At 43.6% G+C, this 23,200-nt stretch overlaps 1 protein-coding gene across 16 annotated transcripts in view; it reads right to left on the bottom strand.

Moving 5' to 3' along the window:
• Positions 1-23,200, bottom strand: part of MTSS1 (MTSS I-BAR domain containing 1) — a 175,476-nt gene that overhangs the window by 144,435 nt on the left and 7,841 nt on the right. For 15 of the 16 annotated variants that reach the window (XM_073330172.1, XM_073330171.1, XM_073330177.1 and 12 more), the window contains exons 2-3: positions 6,919-6,980; positions 2,149-2,222 (exon numbers count right to left, since the gene is read on the bottom strand). The exons of the other annotated variant lie outside the window; for it this stretch is intronic. In XM_073330172.1, coding sequence (XP_073186273.1) covers positions 2,149-2,222; positions 6,919-6,980 — 136 coding nt within the window. The remainder of the gene's footprint in view (positions 1-2,148; positions 2,223-6,918; positions 6,981-23,200) is intronic. 16 annotated transcript variants of the gene reach the window in all.

Raw genomic sequence — 23,200 nt, 5'->3', positions numbered from 1 at the left:
AGGGGGGGGGGAAATCAGTTGTTTTAAGCCAGATTTCACTTAAGCTACTACTTTTATGAAGATGCTGGATGAAATCCTGACCCCAGTGAAGTCACAGGAGTTTTACTATTGACTTCAATGGGACCGGGATTTCATCCAGTCTACAACAAAAGATATTAGGATTCACATTAGCTGAAGAACCTCAAGGAGGTTTCTTCTTGGGTACAATGCAAGGTGCTAATTCTTAACAACACATAGGGGGAAATGGAAGAGCCACTAGCCTGAAATTTCAATTATTTGGTCAGAATGTCAGTTTCTAAAAATATGTCAAAATTCCCTTCTATCATTTCAATTGGGAGAAGTAAGGGAGGAAGAACAGTGGGGGTTATACAAATTTCACTGGACTGAATTTACAGAGCTTCTTTTCTGAAGAAAAGGAGTACTTGTGGCACCTTAGAGACTAACCAATTTATTTGAGCATGAGTTTTCGTGAGCTACAGCTCACTTCAATTTAGTCTCTAAGGTGCCACAAGTACTCCTTTTCTTTTTGCGAATACAGACTAACACGGCTGTTACTCTGAAACCTATCTTTTCTGAAGGACGTAGTCTGGAAAGATGCAATGCATGCTGGATATAGTCCAAATACATCAAAATACATGGAACAGAAGGGATAAAATATCCCCCAATAATTTGCATAGATCCACATTATTTAATTTTTTGGTCATTCAAGAATTCAAAACACTTGTAAAAAGAATGTTTTAATGATCTTTAAGCGCTTTTAGTGACCCAGCACTGAAGCAGAGCTCAGCCAAGCCTGACCTTTTGGAGGGGTGTTTCAGACTCCAAACCCAAAATTTTTCATCTTGGGTCCCTGTGACAGTCTCATCTCTAGATTTGTCCCTTTCGTGCAATGTACACAGGAAGCCAAGTCTGTCAGTCATGGTTTGATGTCTAACATGTATGAGCTGGCATTTTTTAACGTATGTATTAATATCACCAATAGTAGATAAAAAAATTCCTTCAGATAAGCTTAGCAGAATGCAATTAGCAGCTTTTAAAAACAAATATCTGGTTCCTCAAAGTTGTCACAGTGCCCTTATTTAACTCTTGTTCCAGCTGCTACTACTGCTCTCAGAAGGAAAAGTGTGGCTTAGATAGTTAGCACATTGCTAATTAAACGTCACACTTTTCAACATTAGGGATGCAGTATTACTCAGAGATAGAAACTAGCAAGGATTTATTTTGGGGGGGGGGGACACCACCCAAAAACCCAAAGCTAGAAACTACTGAAAACAACTTGATGAACAGTTGTACATTCACTTTGGAATAGCTCTTCAATAACAGAGCCCTGCTGGACTGGCCAGCCCAGCCTCTGCAGAGACATCAGAACTCTTATTGCCTGGGTCAGTGGTCATCTGGCACACCACAGAAAAGCAGCCTTTTGCTCCCCGCTCACCTAGGGGTCTGGCAGGATTGTCAGTTGCACTGTTTCTACTGGTCTATTCACGGACAAACTTGCAGTCAGTCACCCATATGAACCTGAACATCCCTCATTTCCTGCTAAAGGCCAGGAGAACTAGTTTGGCCATTAATTAGCAGGTTAAGGAAAAATTATAGGGTATGGAAAGGTGGGGACGATAGAGGAAGATTCCTCTAAAATGAAGGTGCAGGCAACTGCCTCAGATATCCAGGGACCGAGGCTTAAAAAGCAATTAAAAAAAACTACAGACCAGATCCTCAGTTGGTGCAAGTCAGCACAGCATTATGGTCTTCAATGAACCTACACTGATTGACGCCAGCTGAGGAGCTGGCTTTACATCTCTTTTAAACTTATTTATGGGATAAAGTGTCAGAGTGAGAACAGATACAGATTTCAATAAATCTACAGTTAAAATATTCTTCCTGAGCATGTAATTCAGAGGGCAATTAAGAAATATTCAAAACGATTTATGTCAAACAAATCTAAATTATGGGTCTCCATCATTTTTCCACAAATCTTTCAAACCATCTCATATTCTCCATATTCAAAGTAAGAGCTCATCAAACAGAGGTCTACCAGATCTGCCTGTCAGTGGTAACAAGTAAGGCTTTTTTATTATTATTACTACCACAAATGATATAAGCTGGACACAGCATTCTGCTAAACTAAATATTGACACATCTGCTTACCACGTGTGTTAGTAGCCATGTCAGCCACTTTCTGAAAGGCATCCAAAAAGGCAGCAGCTGCTACTACTGTAGTCCTGAAATGCATACAGAAAAACAAAACATTAGCTGTGTCTCATTGCTGCCCGTTTAATTATTGTCAAAAATGTTTAGGCTTATTAAGAAACTAGTGGGAACTTGCAGGGGCAACAATATAACAAATCCCCCTCTATTTTGTGTTTGAATTTAGCCCTCTTCTGCCTTCATTTCTTAATCTCTTCCTTGCTTTGTGCTGGTACTATGGACATGCTAATGCTGTACTGTGAATTGCACAGGACAGGTGTTATTTCAAAAGGATGCAGTCAGCCCCTTATAGCGGATTTTATCTGATGAATCAATATTAAAGCAATCAAACATGAAAAAGAATCTAAACAAATTAAAGCCACTATTATTTTTGGGAGGCACCTGTATGCTTCAGGATACATCCCCAGATAAGGGAGAAGTAAGTTCTCTGCAGTCCCAGTCAAATCCCTATCCTAAGCACATCATTTGAGTTCTCACTTGAAGTGTACCTGCCTCCCTGATAATTGTGAGAGCACAAATGGGTACTTTCCAAGAGATCCATTGATCCTGTTTGGGAGTTTTGGGACCAGTGGGAAAAGGAGAATATTCACTACCCAGAGAGTTCTCTCTGTTCTACAGTTACACCAGGGCAGAACAAATGATTATGTCATTCTCCTCTTTACAGGCAGGTCACCTTCAGTCTTCGTTGCCGAGCCAGCTAGACCCACCTCCACCTTTGCCTCTAGAGGAGCTAAACCAAATGTCTTATAAATGTCTTATATATAAACATGTACAACAACAAAATTGCACCTGCTGACTAATCGTGCGCGCCTGTGCAAGCAGAACCAGGGCAAAGAAAGGAGTTACAAGTAAGAAGTCTCTTCTGTACCGGAGGCAGACTCACCACAAGGAGGAGACAAACACACACCCCAAGAGGCAGAAGAGACTAGATGGCAAAGGCAGACGAGCCACCTGAAGAAAATTCCATCAGAACTAATGCACAAGATACAGAATACCTTCCCCCCGATCACCCCCCACATCCTTGACAGAGGGCAGGCCCACCAAGCTATGAGGAATGCATTATCCATAGGCAGCATCTGAGGATGAAAGCATAGAGGCAGTATGTTGAGAACACTTCTGCAGGGACCACCAAGTGGGAGATTTGCACTTCTTCAGCTACAGCTGCTCACCTGCTCTGCCTAGGAAGTGAACTGGATAGGCCTTTAAGGTTCAAAGGGCAAGGAAGGCCTGCTAATTGCATAATCCAGATAAACAGTTTTATCAATTTAGATAGCCAATCTAGCTGCTGGCATCCAGTGATTCTTACCCTCAGAATGGACAAACAGATTCCAATTTTCTAAATAAGCAGGTCTTGAGGGCCCTACACATCGCAGCTTTGTGCCAGAGCTTTTCTTTTTCTCTCTTACAGTCTGGGTATCCTGATTTAAATGAAATTAGGACAGGACTTTAGGGATTAAATGAGAACAGTGGCACAGCAATACTTAGTCCTCATGGACAATGAGGTACAGAGAAACATAGGCGAATATAGTGAATTCCCTCCTGCCCACAACAGTTGGAGAGATCATTCCAAATGAGTCCCAAACAATCAAGATTTCCTTAAAGAGATCTGAGACAAAGTAAAATTTATGGAAGTCTCCTCATTGTGGCCTAAAGGCAAAAGTCCATCTAAGCCACACCCCGCCGAACCAAAAACATGAGCAGAAAGCTGCAGGGAAGCTTGTCCGCAGTCATAATTGTAGATAAAGAATGGTTTTCCTGGGAGAGCTGGAACTGGACTACTTGGATTTTATCCAACCCTCACTTCATGCACACCCTCAAAATAGAGGAGAAATAAATGGTAGTGCATGGTTGGGCTACAGCCGGTGCAGAATTCCTCCTAAGAGCCTTCTCAATCTTCTGATCCAAGATATGGGTTTGAAAGAGATGATGACCTCAAACAGATGGAAGGAGGGCTCTCTACATGCTGTCATTTGTAGGTCAGCCCCGAGACAGGGGGAGGAGAAGGGCTTCTCTAGCTAATTGTTAATACTTATTCATGGACCTGGCTATTTCCAGACCTGGATTTTTCCAGCACTGTTTTCCTATTGTTAGGCTCTTCCAAAATCATGCGCTACATTATCTTATCCAGATTGTTAATAAGGAGGTTCCACTTCTCTGATAAAAAATACTAGGGGGGCCTGACTCCAGCTTCGATTACATATTCTCCCCTTTGTCAAAGGAAGCAGCAGAGGCAAAAGATTAACATTTTCTGGGAGTGAGTGAGTGAATCCTCAAACTGTCTGTGCACAGAGCCATTAAAGCACCTGGGAGGGAAGTTTTCTTTGTGCTGCGTGGGTGGTAGAGAAAAAAGACTTTGAATAAGACCTATAAAATAATTGGCTGAGCAACAGAACTTCAGCACCTGAAGGCAAACACTTCCCCCCTTTGAAAAGAAGCTGCTGGAGGAGATGGTGTCCTGGAAATTGTCCTCTACTCTTCTAGCTGCAGTAGTTGAGGACAAGGCCTGGATCTGAAAGCTCCTATTCAGGTAAATCTCTGTCATGGGCAGCTGGCATCAGAGACTGTCCAGGCCAGGGGCAGCGGAGAGGTAGTCTGGAGCTTTGAGGTGCTGCCAGATGCCATTGCTCCTTCTGAAGGGCAGCTTCACAGCAAGAATCCGTGACGAAGGTCCATGTTGTACAGGTGCAGCTAGAGTATGCAGAGCCTCTTTTTTGGGGGCAGGAGAGGAATGTCCCTTGTCACTGCTGCCCATAAGGAAAATTACAAAAATGAGGAAGAACTCTGAAAACCTGCACTGATAAGCCAGAAAATGGCAGAGACCAAAGATGTACTGGGGAGACAAAGCAGGGGGCAAGATCTGGCTAGCTAGTGTGTGCCAGGATCTGGAGATTCTCCTGGATTCTGGTCTCCTTGTTGAAAGACAAGGAGTTGCCCAATTGTCCTGAACTGGTGGCATTCAGGATGTATGAGGAACTGGAGCGGTTTCTGAAGCAATCCCAACTGGGCAAACAAACTGTATTTCCTAAATAAATTATTAAAAACTTCCAGGTTGCCCTAATTTGTTTAACACACCTTAGCTTAAGGACATACTACACTGTAACCTTTCAAACAGTTAACCCCCTCAAGGACTCCACTCCTTTTTCTCCTCTCCCAGCAGTAGCCCCACCTGTCCTCTGTACAGACTACCCCCACTTCTCGCTGTGTGTCATTTCCTCCCCACACTTGGCCACAGCTGCATTTGTACGCCATCTATCCCTACAGCTTCCCAAGCAGGGAAAGGTGGCAGAAGCAGGAAGCCAGATAAGACTCGGGGTATTGGGTACATGGAGGAGCTCCTGGAGATAAGGAAGTGGGCCTAGCTCCTTCCAAAAGTACCAATATGGCTCCACTTTCCAGTCCATCCCATTCAGGATAAGACTTCAGGGAGAACTTGGAAACTGGCCAGACAACGTTTGAACATCTAAGAACCCAGGCAGACTCTTTCCAGTTGTGCCTTCCAAAATCCAAAGTGGATTTAATAATGATCTGCAACTTGGAGCGACACTTTGGCACAGTCCTGTAAAACCTTTCTGGCATTTAAGTACTCCCAGTACATGGCAATTGCCTTACTGGCAACACATATCGAAAAAGGGCAGGTGGGGGCTGGATAGGGTGGGGACAAGCAAGCTCACATTGGCCAAAACAATGCCTTCCTAGCCCCAGGGGCACGCTTCAAATCCCATACTGCAGGACTGCTGGTGGAGGAGAGAAGGACATGGGGGTGGGGGAAAAAAAAACCTGAAAACAATCTTTAAAAATAGATAACTACACAATCTAATAGGAGTCAGAGAAAGCATGGTTCCTCTTTCCTTCCTTTTACTTCTTCAGTAAGACAGGTGAATCCCACCTGGGAAACCCAATGGGATGGGACTGCATGGAAAGGGAAGCACACGTCAGGCAACCAACCACATACAGGATTTTTGTGGGGTTTTTAATAGGACATATGAGAAGTGTATATCCCATTAGTTTAGGAAATAAGGTTCAGTTCATAGTAACATGCAATTTAAATTTCTCCCCTCTCCCTATGTAAGCAGAAAGGCATTTTATGAGCCTGTTGATTCTGTTACAGATACCAAGTTGTGATATGATATAGAAGCTGCTTGAATAATATTTTATTAATGGAAGTCTATGAAAAGTTATCCAGAATGTTCTTAGTATACTGAGACCCAACTAGTTACATGTTATTAACTGCTGCCAAATGACCCAGCACTGGGATTTCCTTGGCAGCCAGATCTTCTGTCCTAGTTTTTAGGTTACCATAGACTTTACCCAATATTTAGAGTACTTCTGTAACTTAATAAGCCTTCTTTATCTTACATTTATAAAAATAATGCGAGGACTTTCGACCCCAAAGCTATGGGTTAATTAAATCAAAATAAATCAACTGTCTTACATTAGAATTCCAGATGGGGCCACATCATGAAAATGAAAATGTGAAAAGAACTTACAGTCCTGTGTGGACAATTAGCTATTTTTCTAAAATATACTAAAACTGTAAAAGGAGGCACACAGAATTTACATCGATGAGTTATGAATATGAAATATTAAAAAGAAACGCTAAACTAAAACCATGCTAAATAGACTATCAAGGATGAAACACCATTTAAACTACGCAGTATGTCTAGCATGTCCCACATGCCAAGGGGATGGGCTATGCGATAAGAAACTTACCTTAGCTGAGACTGCAGTTTCCCAGCTTTGTTTATAAAATCTTCCCAAACTGGGTAACTTCCCTGAAAGGAAAAAAAAAAAAAAGAATTTTAGTGGCCATTCAATTTTGATGTTCAGAATTCAGTGTTTGGGATAATATGAATGATCAAAGTAAAGCAATAAAGCCTAATTTTTGTTTAATAAATGTCCATCCCTTGAGCCATGTAATATTTTTCTAGCAATTTATCTGCTGTTCCTTTAAAATTACATTGTCCTTAAACAAAAAAAACTCCCACTGGTTCTGAATTCAGGCTGCCTGTTTGCTGAACATAAGCAGCAGAGAGAACACTATAACCCAGGACTTGAGACCTAAGTTTAAATTCCTACTCTGCCACAGACTTCCTTTGTGACCCTGGGCAAACCACTTAGGGCTTGTCTACACTTACCGGCAGATCGACATGCAGCGATCGATGCATCGGCAGTCAATTTAGCGGGTCTAGTGAAGACCCACTAAATCCACCGCAGATCGCTCTGCCGTCGACTCCTGTACTCCACCTGAACGAGAAGCACAAGGGGAGTTGACAGAAGAATGTCTCCCATCGACATAGGATGACGGTACCCCACGTAAGTAGATCTAAGTACACCCCGTAAGACCCCACGGTAAGTAGATCTAAGCTACGTCAACTTCAGCTACATTAGTCATGTAGCTGAAGTTGTATAACTTAGATCGATCTCCCCCCAAAGAGTCAAAGGTGCTAACATGACCGTGAAACTGTCTAACATTAAACCGTGTCAAATAAGGTTTGGTATACAGATCCCATAGCCCTGCTTAGCACCATTGCAAACACAATTAAACATCTTTTTAACCTTTTATTACAAATGGGGGGGGGTTACTATTTAAAGCATTTGAAATGTAGAATAAGGCTTTCATTTGAACAACATCCCTTGTTCCTTTTTCCACTCTACCTGGGGAGAATTTTTTTGAGTAAAACACCTTGTTTGACAGTCTTTCAGATGGTATCAAAGATAACTGTCTTTTTTGGAGGGGAACTTAATTGAGATGGGTTGGACCTGTTATAAATGCAGTTTATAAATGCAGCTGAAGTTTGACCCTTGACCCTGTTTAGATAAAACAAGACATACACAAGAAGGGAGAAGGAGGAACAGCAAAGACAAAGTGCAGCTTCTGTCTCTGGTGTTAACTTTCGCTTGCAATCTCTCTTCTGGAAAAATCACAGGCACAGCACATGGTCTTATTGGCCACTCTGAGACCTGGCAAACTTATACCAGCAATGGGCTGTTTAGGGCATTGCTTTTAACAGCCTCTTTCTGATCACAGACTCAAAGCAGCATAGCAAAATATACACTTTCGGCTGGCTAAGCCAGACTCTAAGACAAAAGGCAAACTGAGAAGGATAGCAAAGATAAGAAAGAACGTGTGGATGGAAAACGACATACTCGGTGGTGGTGGGGGGGAAATGGGGCGGGCACAAAGTCTCACATCCCAGGTGGTATTCAGGATTTAGCCAGAGCCAGTGGAGAGGACAATGTCATCTGGTTCCCTCTCTGGCCCAGTCTGCTCAGCACCTCTCAGGATTAGGACAAAGAAGATCCAGGTCCCAGCAGACAGTGGGGCTCACTCCTTCCCCTTCTTTTAATCAGCCAGCATTGCCGTCATCCCCCAAAATCTCCTTCTGAGGACTCGTGGTCCTCATTATTTTGTCCACCAATTAGGCCTAGTTTCTAATACCCTAATTTTGGTTCACTGTTTTCCTGTCCCCAGGCTTTTCTTGGTTACCAAGAATTATCTTAACATTGTTCTTGAATTATATCAGTAGGCGTTTTTGTTAAGACTAATTCAGTCTGTCTCCCTTTTGCACCTTTTCCCATCAACGTTTATTGGCATAGGTTATTGTGACATCTTACAGACTTTCACTCACTCTTCTCAGTTGAGCTCACAATTAGGATAAACTGGTAGGCCCCATTACCACAACAGTTCTATTCAGAATAAGTGTCAAGTCCCCCTTTGACCTAGCTTCTCCCTCCCCGCCCTAGTACAACCAACTGTCCATGCCCTCCCACAAATAATTCCAACTGACTAGGGGTTAGAGAGAAAAAGAGAACTGTGTTCACTTTAACAAATGTGTAAGACACTCAGTTACTGCAACATGGTACAAGCCTAGATAAAACTGATGCCCATTTCTGAGAATACGCATTCCAAATAGGAAGTTATTATATGCAAATACAATTGTTTGTAGTAAGGCATATCTGCCCTCAACAGGTTTCATCTCTGCTTCTATCAAATGAGACAGAAGATAGTCTATTAATTATTTATATCACCACAGTGTCTAAAAGCCCTCGGCATGGACCAGGGCCCTACTGTGCTAGGTGCTGTACAAACAGAACAAAAAGACAGTCTTTGCCCCAAAGAGCTTACAGTCTAAATATCAGTCAAGAGGGAAAAAAAAGATGATACAGTCATACAAATTGGGAAATACAAAGAAACAACAAGATAATAATGGTCAGCATGATAGGCACTGATATCAGTGTACCAGTACACTAGCCGTTGTCCAGTTTTTTGCAGACATTATCTACTCTTCAGATTTTGTATCATGCAATACCGTATCTGGTAACACCCCAATCTTACAGGAATTCTGCACCAGGAGTGGCTTCTTTTGCTAACTGCTCTATATGACAGCAAATCAGAATGTCAGATCACAATGTGTTTATTAACTATAATCCAGTGGAATTTAAAAATAAGGGCCTGACCCCGGCAAGCCTAATCATAATTCCCACTGAAATCAGCGACTCGGGTTCAAACCCTAAAATTGCTAGTGATGGTAGATAAGTATCAGTGTCAATAAGTCAGATTAAGATATTAAATACCTCCAAAAAAATCTTTTCACCTAATCGAAGAGACTAACTATTTTACCAATCTTGTATTGATTTGCTAAACCAAAACCAAGTTTATTTGAAAAGAAGAGCATTGTACTTGGCAGGGTTAAATCAAAGGGATATCTTCAGGGCAAAACAGAAAGCAGCAGGTTCAAAAGGACACACCAGTTTCCCCAACAAAAGTTTCATACAACATAGCCAATTTAATGTAAATTTGGTACTTACTGTTCTCGGATTCCTCCACTTTCCTAATATTATTTCAACTCAGCTCGCTGACAAGTCTTAGAAGCCTCATTTTTACAGTGCATTTCCTTAATCAAGTTCACAGCTAATTGATTGGAATGCATCCCCTCTCCCCCCCACTTTGAGAAATGTCAGCAGACACAAACCCCAGCATGAAGCTGACCACATGTAATTAAAGTCAGCTTCAGAACATGCAGACGCTGAAGTATAAGGCTGAAATCTTGCCTGCACTAAAATCAATGAGAGTTTTGTTACTGACTTCAATATGGCCAGGATTTTACCCTGAGATTTTTTCCAGGTGACACCCCAAATCAGCAAGGCCCACTCTTAATGAACACCAGGAAGTGAGGAGGCCTCTTTGTAATTCCCACATTCACGATTCCTTTAGAAACCAGATTTTGCAGCCAATGGCTCTGCACTTGCAGAATTGTATTGTTCTTATTGTTACTATAACACAGGTCAAAGAAGTACCTTGCTGAATCAGGGCCTAAGTACATACTGAAATTTCAGTCCATGAATAGTCCCAATTACCTCCCTGTCCTTCGTACCTTGCTGCATCAGTGCCTTATGAAACGCACAGGAGATGATTGTTACATTTGCCCTCCATACCACCATCAGGAATTGGGAAGGAAACTCAAATCTGGACTACCAGAGCATTTACAGTTCGGCTATCTGCTGCCTTCTGAACACCAGCAACCTCACAATGTAATTAATTTAATACACTACCTATTAGACATGAGAAATGAAGACTCTTTAACTAGAGAAATGGCAGAACACTACACTGGCCTTTCCATCATTAACAGCAAATATCGAGAGAAGAACAGAATGAATCAGAGGACTGATAATGAATTACACAGCCTCACCCATCTCAGGGCTTGTCTTCACTGCAGCAGTTAGCTCCAGGTCCTTGTTGAGCCAGCCTTGCTTGAGTGAGAGCAGCCACCTGGCAAAAGGCTTGAGCTATACAGTGTTTGGATTAGGAGGTTATGAGCTGTGCTAATTCGAAAGGTAGTCTGTAGCTGCATCCTCGCTGAATTACTAGCTCAAGCATCAACAGCAACGGGGCTTCCAGCTACACCCCTAACAGGCCAGCTAGCTTGAGTTTAAAACATCATTTACCTCAAGCTAGAGATGGGGCGGGGGAGGAGAACTGGGCTGGGGGCAATGCTTGATTTACACCCTGCAGTGAAAACAAGCCCTAAATTTCTGATTCAAGTCTGGCCAAGGTGAGTAACAACAATTGGCTATCCTTGGAGAGCCATGAATGGCCTGTGTGTAAAATGGGAAATTCTTGTCCAGTGACCACATCTCTCACAAACAAGAAGTCACTCCACAGCTGGCAACCTCTGCAGAAAGGCCCAGGGGTGAAGATGTATGAAGGAGGCCCTTCCCTCTTATCCCTAGAAGTAGCTTGTGCATAACTAAAACACCATACCAAGATAGGAGAAGCCCTGCTATTATCCTAGCTGTGACTGTTCTGTGGGTGGAAAAAATTTCCGTCTCTAGGGCTATGACACCTTTCACACACATTTATTTTAATGAATTCAGTAAATCAGTCAGGTTGCCATGAACCTGAACCTAAGTATGTCTACACCTCATGTGGAAGAAATGGATGTTAAAATTTTATTCAGGGTGGTAAGACCCTGAATAAAGTGTTTTATGTTCAGACAGAATTGTCAGCCATGTAAATGCAAGACACCCATTGATGAGTTAATCACTGCCATCTCCTTAAACCTATCAGTATTACTGAAATCTACTACTTTGAACCCTTTTCTTTCAACAGTAAGCTGGCTAGAGTGTCTATATGCAACGTATGCATTATGTATGTGTATGCCAGGAACATTCAAAGCACTGACAACTAACAGCAGGGTCTAAGGCTTTACTGGATTCTCAAGCAAAATACAAGCTGACAACTAAGCTTAGCATTCCAGTGGCAGCATTACACTGCTAACTGTGCCTAATGGTACAGAGAATACGGACACCAGTCATGAATTTAATTGTGTCACAGGGAGACTCAAGAGAGAGTAGAGACAAAATATAACTTGGGAAGGGGAGATTTTGTGGTACCACCTTGCCACACAGAAATCAAATTCAAATCATCATCTACCACTTCCACAAATCTTGGTTCTCTTTGTTTTTAAGCCTACCCACAGAAGCTGCATCAATGTAATTAAATTGGTTTCTAAATTGATTTAGTTAAATCAGTACAAATCCTTTCACGTGGACATTCTTAAACTGATCTAAGAGTGGCTGATCGCGATTTAGCTTAACTTGATACCAAAATAGCAATTTCTTAGTTCAATCCTAATTGAATCCCTGAATGTTTGCTCACTTGCAATCTAGCAACAAGCCCACCTTCTAGCAGCATGTGTGTGTTGTGGTTTTTATCTGCACTTCACTTATAGCATTAATTCCTGTATAACCCCTTTGGCTAGCAATAACTCACTCTGCGTTTCCACAGCTCTGACCTCTCCCCCACTAATCTTCTATATAAACTCGTATTTTGTAATTTCCAATTATTCCTATCCAGTAGAAAATGTTCTTTCCCTTTAACCTTCAAGTCAGCCCCTTCTGAAGCCAAATCAGCAGTTTGTTTCCTCACCCGCCCCCCTTTTCTGGAATTTAATTCATGTGTATTAATTATGGTGTCCCTTTGAACCCTTCAACCAAATACTTCTGTCAACCTAATCTTGTGAGGTACTGAATGCCCTGAACTCCCAGTGAAAGCAGTAGGAGTTGAGGATGCTCATCAGGTCACAAGATCTGAGGGTAAATATTTATCCTGTCTCCTCCAGCTAGGGTGACCACAGGTCCTGATAAAATCAGGACTGTCCCGATATTTAACCCTTTCTCACGCATCCCGATCGATGTACAATTGGGACCCCATTTGTCCCAATATTCAAGTAAGGAGGTGAGCAGGAGGGAAGCGCCAACTCTGTGGGTGCTCCGGGGATGGCACACGCACAGGGAAAAATTAGCAGGTGCGCTGCATCCACCGGCAGCCAAGCTCCCCCCTCCTCGCCTCCTTCTCTCCCCCCAGCATGCCACGTCCCCACTCCTTCCCTTCCCTCCCAGGGCTTTAGCACCCCCAACACCTAATGGCTGTTTGGCGACACTTAGGACTTTCCAGGAGGAAGGGCGAGGAGCAGGGATGTGGTGCACTCAGGGGAGGAGGCGGAGAAGAGGCAGGCAGGGGCAGGGACTTGGTGGAATGGGGGCAAGGCGAGGGCAGTGCAGGGGCGAGAAGAGGCGGGCAAACACCCACCAGGCAGAGGGGAAGTCGGTGCCATAGTCCAAGGCGAGTTGTGGGAAAGGTGAGCGGCAAGCCAGCAGCAGGCGGGGAAGTTAAGAGGCAAGCGGTGGTCAGGGAGGGTGAAGAGGTGAGTGGTGGGCCAGCGATGGGCAGGGGGTGTGAGGAGACAAGCGGCGAGCCAGCAGCGGGCAGGGGGTGTGAGGAGGCGAGCAGTGGGTGGGGGGACTGAGGAGGGATGCAGCAAGCCAGGAGCAGGTGGGGGATGAGGAAGGACGCAGTGGTGGGGGGCCCAATATGGAGGGGGCGGGACCTGGGGCAGCATGAGGGTGGCGCCTGGGAGGAGCAGGGGTGGACTGTGGGCAGGGCTGATGGCACCCTACCTCCAGCTGAGGAAACAATTTATGCAGGACCATCTGGATGAGGTTTATGGAGAGCAAATAAGGAGGAAGAGGTGGTCCACTGGTTAAAACACTAGCCTAGGACTTGGGAGACCTGGGTTCAAGCCCCTTCTTTGCCACAGACTGTGTGTGTGACCTTGGACAAGTCACTTGGTTTCTCTGGGTTCCCCATCTGTAAAATGGGGATAACCAATACTTCCCTACCTCAAAGGGGTGTTGTGAAGATAAAAGATTGTAAGGTGCTCAGATACTATACAACAGGGGGCTATGGAATTTGGCCCAACAGATTGTCCATTAAATTTGTAAGATTTCATCCTAAGAAACATTTAATGCAACATTACTTTTTTAATTAATTGGAAAAGCAACTATATACTTGCTTTGACTAAAAATCCTTGTGTGATTTAAGACTACTCTGGAAGAACAACAACAAAGAGGTTTTAAGTGCAATGTTTCATTGTTCAGTCTGAAATTTCTGATTTCAAAACAGCTGATAAAGGAAATCAATTTTTTTCTTTAAATGTTAGAGTCATTTGAGCTCAAGTGTTATCTGTAAAAGGGGAAGGCTTCCTTTATCTTTCAAACCCTGTTCACAGTATGAAGGGAGTGTTGGGCAGATCAGCTTCAGGACATAAGTCCAAGGGCCATCTATTGAGCAACTTCATGGTTTACACAACAAGTCAGACATTTGTAGTTTTGGTTTTTGGGAGGTTTCTTAATGTTAATGATTTATCATTTGGGATCTGTTTTCTCAGAACTAACCTTATGCCTATTGAAGAACTTGGTTCTTTAAATGTCAACTACTGTGTTTTTCCTTGGAATTTATATTTCATCACAATAAGACACTCCAAAGTATCTACAGTGACACACCTTGGTGTTTAGCACGCTCTGGTTTTGGCTGCTTGCCATCCAACCATCAAGGCGTGTCATTATTAGACCATATCTTATTGCTTAGTTGGTTGGTTGATGGGTGATTAATTGCAGCGTGGGTGAGTCCTCTCCTCAGATCAGGCGATTCATGTACTGTAAAGGTGGGAAGGGCACTGTCTTTCTACTTTTACCTCTCCTCCCTGACTGACTAGCCTGCGGACTGACAAAGGAAACAGTGAGTCCTACCCTGTCAGTATTTAGCCAGTTCACAATTAAAACTCCAAACCGTGTCCCCTCAAGGCAGGGGTGAAAGTGCGCCAGTACGTTGTACCGGTAAAAAGTGGCCACTGGTACCAGCCGCTGGTACCAGCCTGGGCAAAGGGGAGCACTTTGGATTCTGTGCACGTGTGGGGGTGAGCCCATGGTGTTCGGAGTGTGGGAGGGGGCTCAGGGCTATGGCAGAGGGTTGGGGTGCAGGGGTGTGAGGACTCCGGCTGGGGGTGCGGGCTCTGGGGTGGGGTCAGGGATGAGGGTTTTGGGGTGCAGGAGGGTGCTCCAGGGCTACGGTGGGGAGAGAGAACTCCCCCAGCTCTCTCCCTGCAGCAGCACCTGGGCTGGAGGAGGAGAGGCGCCTCTCCCCGCCATGGCTCCGGGGCTGGGATAGGCGCCCCTCCCTTGGCCCCCGCAGGTCTGGGCCAGGGCTGGGTTCGGGGAGGGGTGACCCGCAGCCGGATCTGGGCCTCTGGGTCCGGGCTGGGGCCGCCCTGGCAGGTATGGACCGCGGCATAGTTGGGGCCAGAGGGCCGCCACCACCGTGGCAGGTTGGGGGCTGCGGCATAGTTGGTGCCGGGGGAGGGACACCCCTCCCCTGGCCGCGACAGGTCCCCAGACAGGTTCCCTGAGCGCCCGCGCGGCACTAAATAGGCTGCTGCACAGCTTACAGGGAACGTAGGTCATGATTCTTCACGCAGGAACGAGTGTAGAATGGTCACTCCCTGGCGGATTTGGGAGTTGCTAAAAGAGGTGATCTAAAAATGGCTCTCTTCCTTCTTTCAGGCCAGTAAACCTGCAAAGGTAGTTAATATATGAACTGAAACAACTGAACAACAATCACCTTGAGGTCTAAGAACATCAAGCTTGAGAAGAGTAAAGATTCACTCTCTCCAGAAAAGGATATTGATCTGGTTTATCAAGAAACCAATACCGCACAGATATAGATGCGCAAAGTAAGGCTATACTTGATGAAGAGGGCCATACTTACACGGATTATATCTAATGGCAAGGATGAGAAAGAACCAAATTGCTGGTGCTGACCGTGCAATCCAAAATAAATTTAAGGGTCTTGACAGCTTAGCAAAAGGAATTAGTGAACAGTTTATGATGATTCTTTATCTACTTCAAGGAAAAAGACTGGCTTTCCTTAATAGTCTATGTGCATGTACTGCGAATGACAAAGGTGAAGGAAAGACTTAGATGAAGCTATGATGCACATTGCTAATAAAACCGGTGTTAGGTGACTCCAGTCCTGGTGTCAGTTCCTCCTATGACATTCACCAATGACAATTACTGCAAAAGACGCAGCAAAAGTTTGACTCTTTGCTTGTGCTAACATCCATCACATACACAACCTTTGACAGAACCATCTGAACGTCACAGGATGACCTGGATGTACTACCTATTTTAGGGAAAAAATTGAGAAGATGGTTTGACGGTCCCACTGGGGTGGGAGGAGGAAAAAAAAAGAAGAAAATGGGGAGGAAGCAGGGTGAGGGCAGCGGGCAGAGCAGTAGTGTTACTCATCAAAGCCAGGAATCTCCACTTCCTCCCCTCAAGCCACAGCTTCCCTCCCTGCAACCCACATTTATCACATTAACAGCTCACTGTTTAGAGGCATTAATACAAAAATCATGGGCGTTAGCACAGGGGTTCTCAAAATGGGGGTCGTGACCTCTCAGGGTGTTGCAAGGTGGTTATATGGGGTTTGCGAGCTGTCAGCTTTGTGGGGCTGACAACCCTGAGCCCCCATTAAATTACCCCCCTGCTTTTAATTTATAAGTGGGGTCATACTCAGAAGCTTGCTGTGTGAAAGGGGTCACCAATACAAAAAGTTTGAAAACCACTATGTTAGCACTTCTCAAAAAGTTAACTGGTGATTTCCTTCTTGGGTTTTTTAGCATAATTGTACAACTAAACTTAAGTTTACAGTTCTGTCACCAAATTTCACACACTAGTAACACATCCACAGGCTGCACATCTGTCCTCACAACAACAAAACAATATTAACTCTACTCCTGAACACGCCCTGAAAATATAAAAAAAACCACACAACCCTAAAAATCTTACCCACCCACAACAAAACTTCCCTCTCATTGGTTACCACAACCACTAGAATGATTAGTACTATTAGCACACCACCATGTCTCCAATCAGAACAGAGAGCCTATTGTGCTAGGTGCTGTACAAATATACAAAGGTTACACACAAAGCACAACTGGACTAGACTGGACATAAAGGACACCAGTCTTCCGAAGAAATTTCAATGGACAGAGCAAGGAACACCCAGGGGAAGCAATACAACAATGACCTTAAAATGGACCTTAACCGCTGACAAATATCAACATGTGAGGGGAGATATAGCGGCTGAAAAATCAGTTTGCTAAACCAGAACAACATCTGCTGCAAACAGTTTGTGGGGTTTTTTTTTTTTTTAAGTCAGTCAACAAGGGAAAAGGGCATTTGGCAAGCCAAGAGAGAGAAGTTACAAAACACTAGCAAACAGTACTGCATTTCTCTCCTCAATCCATGGATGGGTTTATATAACTCAAAAGTTAGACTGTGTAGCCACTCACAAGACCATAAAAGCTCTTGCAAAAAAACAGATCATCTTTCACACAGGACAGTCCAATCTGAAGTTTATGATCACCTTTTCCAAGCTTCCCTACTACCTTAATAGTAATAATTTTCTCTCTCATTGGTAGCATTCCCTCTAAGCTGGCTGGTTCCTCCGCTCTTCAAGTCAGAAAGCTGACATTAAAAATAATTAAAGAACCTATCTGAAGTATCTTCAGCTGAATCTGTTTCCCAACAAAATATCAGATTAACTACAATCTTACAGTGAGCTGAAATGTAAACTCAGGCAGGGTCCAGAAATAGTTCATTCTATTTTCTTCACGCAGATCTAGAACAATAGCACATGTATTCTAGGATGTTATTTTGTCTCTTAATGAACAGCACTTCGTTACTGCTGCCTTCATTACCAATTTGTATCTTGCTTTGGTGCAAGTGATTTTGACATATTCATTTCCCACACGCTTCCCTTTCCTATCCTTCAATATTAATATTCCAGTTAAGTGAATCAACCCGTGAAGTTTCTGCAACACCAAATGCACCATACGCTCCATCATACAAGATCTTGAGCATTTCTAGTTTGTTTTCCAATGTCAAGATGTAATTTAAAACCAAGCATTTAAAATATAGTGTTTCAATTCCAAGGTCTAAAAATAAGATTAAAATACTCCATTTCAAATCTTTCTTAAAAGAAAAGTTACTCCATTGTCTGATATGCCAGCCAAAACATATTTTGTTAATCGTATAGCATAAACATGAGAAATCTCAATGTAATTTAAGTCAAGCTTTCAAAATCTGTGTACTGTTAGAATTTCCAAGGCCAGACCAGACCAGAGCTCAATCTAGACCAGTATCTTGTCTCTGACAGTGGCCAATACCAGATGCTTCAGAGGAAGGGATGAGAAAACCTGCTCAAGGTAGTTAATGAGATCAGAGGAAGCTTTTTCATGGTGGCAGGCTGACCCCCAAACTTAGAGACTGTCTTATGCCGTGAAGCATGAAGATTTATATCCCTTCCAAAACTCGTTTACTAGTCACCATTATGGTTTTTCTTGATAGCCATATAAGCATCTCATTCTTTTTTTGGAATCCTGAACATCTCTTCCCTTCAATGGTATCTTATGTACAGTCTTATGTACAGATATTTCTTTTTAGCAGCTTTTAGATTTGCCACCTTTCAATTTCATTGAGCATCCTTTTGTTCTTATATTATGAGAAAGGACAAACAGAAGTTTCAATCTACCTTCTCTATATCATTCATAACCAGCATCTGAGAATATTTTTGTATTAGATGAAAATACACCTACCCTTAACTTGTTGATAGATAATTAGAATAAAGCAGATGCAAGGCCTCTTCATGTTTCTATGAAAATCTTTTCACTCTAACGGATTCCAAAATGCTTTACAAACTATATGCATGGCCTGATTTACAAAAGGTGGTGAGCACATGTATCTTCATGACACCTTTGAAAGTGAAGCCAATAGGCATCCCCATTCACCCATCACTGATATACATGCACCTGTGGGATCAAAGAGGGCAGCACTCCCCTACTAAGCAATACTGCACTGTATTATTTTATTTTTGAAAGGGAAATGAAAAATAATTTCCCCACTTAGTTTCACTTAGAGAACTGTGAGTACCCAGAATGCAACTTTGTTCAAAAGAGAAGCAAGTGTGCACAGAACCTCTCACAAGTGGTAAGGGCAAGCCCATAATCTCATGAAGAGTTCTACAACCGAAGAAAGAAATAATGCTATACACAGAGCAGGATTTAGGATGCAATGGTTTTGCAGCAACCAAAGAAACTCTTTACTCACCAGAACCCCTGCAGGGCCAGGAATGATATGTTGTAGTTAACAGTTAAAGAACAGAATGACATTAATTTCATCTCCTTTCAAAACTAAGGCATCTCAAACCCAACTTCGCTAAAAGGAAAAACATCAAGCTTAAGAGGCTGTACTGCACACAACTAAAAGCACTGACAAATCACAGGAAATCAGGTTAAAAAGGTGGTTTAGCCCGTGTTGCGTTTCAGGATCAGAAGACTGTAGATCAGTGGTTTTCAACCATTTTCCATTTGCGGATCACTAAAAAATATCAAATGGAGGTGCAGACCCCTTTGGACATCTTAGCCAGTCTGCAGACCCCCAGGCATCCGTAGACCATAAGTTGAAAACCATGACAGTAGAGGATTAAAAGGAAAATCTAAGTCTAACCTATTGTTCCACCACTTATGCTACTGTTTTCTTTTCTATTTCTCTCAGCCTAGACAATCTAAACAGACTTGCCAGTTTTACTTTCAGGGCCTTGTGCAATAGCACAATGCTGCAACGTACACAATCTAAAGACTTCAGTGGAAAGCTTGTATGGGTTAAATGTTATAAATTTCACGGAACCACCCCTACTAGTCCAGGGTTTTTGTAACAGCTTGGTCAGCTCAAGAAACTGATCCAGTCATGGTGGAAGTCTATGGAAAACTCTAGAAGAGAACCACCACACCACAGGAAAAAGTATCTCTACTATTTAGATAAGTGGTGGGCGACCGACAGGCTGCATGTGGCCCACGGGCCGCAAGTTGCCCACCACTGATTTAGATACTTCCAAAGCTCTTTCTGACCACCAAACAATAACTAATTCCAGAGCACTGAAATGCAGCCACCTCTTGCAATATGGCAATTTAATGATCATAGCAGCTATAAAAAATTCAAGGGAAGGAGTTGAGGAATACGAATCAGGTGTAATTTTGTTATCAGAGAGCCATTTTCTTCGCTTAGTTCTTATTGGAATAAAGCCCACATCCCAACAGCCCACATCTAAATGGATCTAGTAGTGAAGTACTCACACTGTTTTGTCATAATCACATCAGTCTGTGAGATGTCAAGGGTGGAATGGCCCAAGATATTTGGGCTCTAAAAGCATCCTGCCCTTTCTTGGAGCATAACATCCTGGCTTGAGACCAGTCCACTCACCAGCTGCCAACAAGTGTGACATCATTCATGGCACATTTTCACTACAGGTTCATAAGACCTAGCAAACTTAGTTTCAAGAAAGTAAGTTTAAATACAAACAGACTGGGAAATTATTAAACATGTTAAGAAAATGTATTAATACAGTATGAGAGGGTACACACCCACTGGATATCTTTACGTTTTTTCCACTCTGAAAGTCCCTCTCAAACATATGCAGACCTCCATTAAAATGAGAAGTCTTAACTAGACTCTCTCTTTAAATAGAATAAGTTGTCTGTAGGAGGAGGAAAAAAGCTACCCAGCTGCAGCTATTGCAGAACCTGACCTAGTATCCAATGGCGCATTCTGTAAAAAGAGTTGTATACACAAGAAGATAATTCTAAAGAAGTCATGCAAGGGGAAACGTTTAGTTACATGTTCGTCAATTCAGATTAGAACACCACACTTGTGAGAAACTCTGAAGAGAAGATTTCTCCACAGAGACTCATCAATAGAAGCCTTTCATCCACTCTAACATTACGAATCAGCTCCTGTGTATGCACAGCAGACGCTTAAACCCACAATATTTCAGTTGGCTCAAAACTAAGATTATTAAAATTTCAAGAGGCATCCACTCTGGTTAAGGCATACGGGGTAAATTCTCAAAGCAACACCAGGGCCTACCCATGGCCCGGTAACTCCATTAACAGCACTAGGATTTGATCAGCTAAAATTTTACATAGCCCTTTTAGCCTAAAAAAGTTAATTTATAACAGTGCCCCATACCACACGGTACCTGTGCATGGTACAATATTTTATGCATCTTATGTGCTAACCAGTGTCTCCTTTACAAGAGTCACACCATGCAAAGCATGCTCCACCAAGTCCACATGAGAGACGCCCATGGTTTCAATGCCAATGGTTAAGTCTAACACAGGCTCCCTCAGGCCAGCAGATGAAATGATTTCCAGGGCCAAAAATCTTTTCCCAAGATGTTGAGAAATGCCTCAGCTGATCACAGCTGCAAGGCAGCACATAGGGAGAAAGGGAGTTCTCTTGGACAGCCTGGCCCAAACTATATAGGGTTTTACCCTTTGGATAGTTTCAAAATTCATGATATGTATCCGGGTTTATTACAAGTTTATTACTAGCTAAGAGTAGAAAAACAAAGTAATTTCCGAGCCCCAAGCTAAACACCTAAGCCAAGTTTCAGCAAAGAAGAATCGGAAAGGGTAGGGGGCTACAGTTATTACCAACTCAAAATAAGGCTCAACACTGACGGGCTAACTCCCCCTCAGCTACAGAGCTATTACACAAAAGCTATTTCACAACAACATTGAGGGTCCAACACGCAAACATGGTGGCATTGCTAGTTTAAGGAGAAAGAGGACTCAGACCCACAGGTGATATCACTCCACCACCACCACCCCCTTTCTTTTTGGTAGCTTAAATTGAATTTCTCAGGTAGAATAATCATTAAGAGCACCAAACACAACAAAATCATCAACAACAAGAAGTTAACTCACTTAACTTTACTTATAGCAGACACAGAGCTATAGCTACACTATAGGCCTTACATCGGCACAGCAACACCTCTGCAACTACGCAGCTGTAAGGTCTCCCGTGTAGCCGCTCTATGCCCGACGGGAGAGCTCTCTTCCGTCAGCATATTTAAACCACCCCCCAACAAGCAGCGGTAGCTATGTCAGCAGGACCGCATCCCCCGCCGACACAACACTGTTCACGCCGGAGCGTCTGTCGGTGAAACTCATGTTGGTCAGGGATGTGTTTTTTCCACACCCGACTGACAAAAGTTTGACTGCCAGAAGTGCTGTTGCAGACATAGCCTAGATCAGCGTTTCTCAAACTGGGGTCCACGAGGGCCTCCGGCCCCACTGATCGACTCCTCTCCCTCCCTCCCAGTGCCTCCTGAATGCCGGGGGGAACAGCTGTTCCCCAGCGTGCAGGAGGCACTGGGATGGGGGGAGGAGCAGGGATGGGGCAAAAAGAGGCAGGGAAGAAGAGGGGCAGGGGTGGAGCGGGGCAGGAAGAGGTGGGTCAGGGATAGGGTGACCAGATGTCCTGATTTTATAGGGACAGTCCCGATATTTGGGGCTTTTTCTTATATAGGCTCCTATTACCCCCCCCCCATCCCGATTTTTCACACTTGCTGTCTGGTCAGCCTAGTCAGGGGCGGGGCCTTGGGGGAAGGGGTGTAGTGGGGGCAGGGCCCAGGGCTGAGCAGGGGTCTTGGGGTCCTCGGTTCGCTGAAGTTTGAGAACCGCTGGCCTCGACCAGTATCTCAGCCTGCATCCGAAGATTAGCACAAACAGCACAGCACTGCTCCGCTTTTGCCTCTTCAACAGCTTGTTGTTGGCTAGTGACAGTGCGACAGACAGAGATAAAACAGCCACTCACAGAATAGCCAGCTATGGATCCTTTATACACTATAATCCCACAGGTTAAAGTGCTCCAATCAGTCCCTTCCTTTAAAAACCAACACAGCTGTTGTACCCAATGTTTTTGGCCTCATGTACATCGGGGGGGGGGGGGGGTTGGGGGGGAATCCTCATGATCAGACTTGGATGAGCAACTGTAGAGATTATCTTCTCCACCTTCAAACAAGGGGAAACCATCAGTGAAGTCTGAGGCGCTGACAAAGTTCAGAGAGCACAGTAGTGAAAGCCAGAATCTCCTGAACTCAAATCCTTGCTCTAAGTCCTATTCCATTTACAGCCTTGGGGAAAACGTCACCAAAGCTCCAAGCCTCACCTTGCCCTTCTGTTAAGGAGGGGATAAATATTCCTACGGTTCCCGTTCCTGTGAAGCTGGGTACTAGCCTTTGTAGAGC

The sequence above is a fragment of the Lepidochelys kempii genome, chromosome 2 (assembly GCF_965140265.1).
Source record: "Lepidochelys kempii isolate rLepKem1 chromosome 2, rLepKem1.hap2, whole genome shotgun sequence".
Classification (NCBI taxonomy): domain Eukaryota; kingdom Metazoa; phylum Chordata; order Testudines; family Cheloniidae; genus Lepidochelys; species Lepidochelys kempii.
Note: the sequence above shows the minus strand (reverse complement) of the source record. Positions and strands in the feature narration are given on the sequence as shown.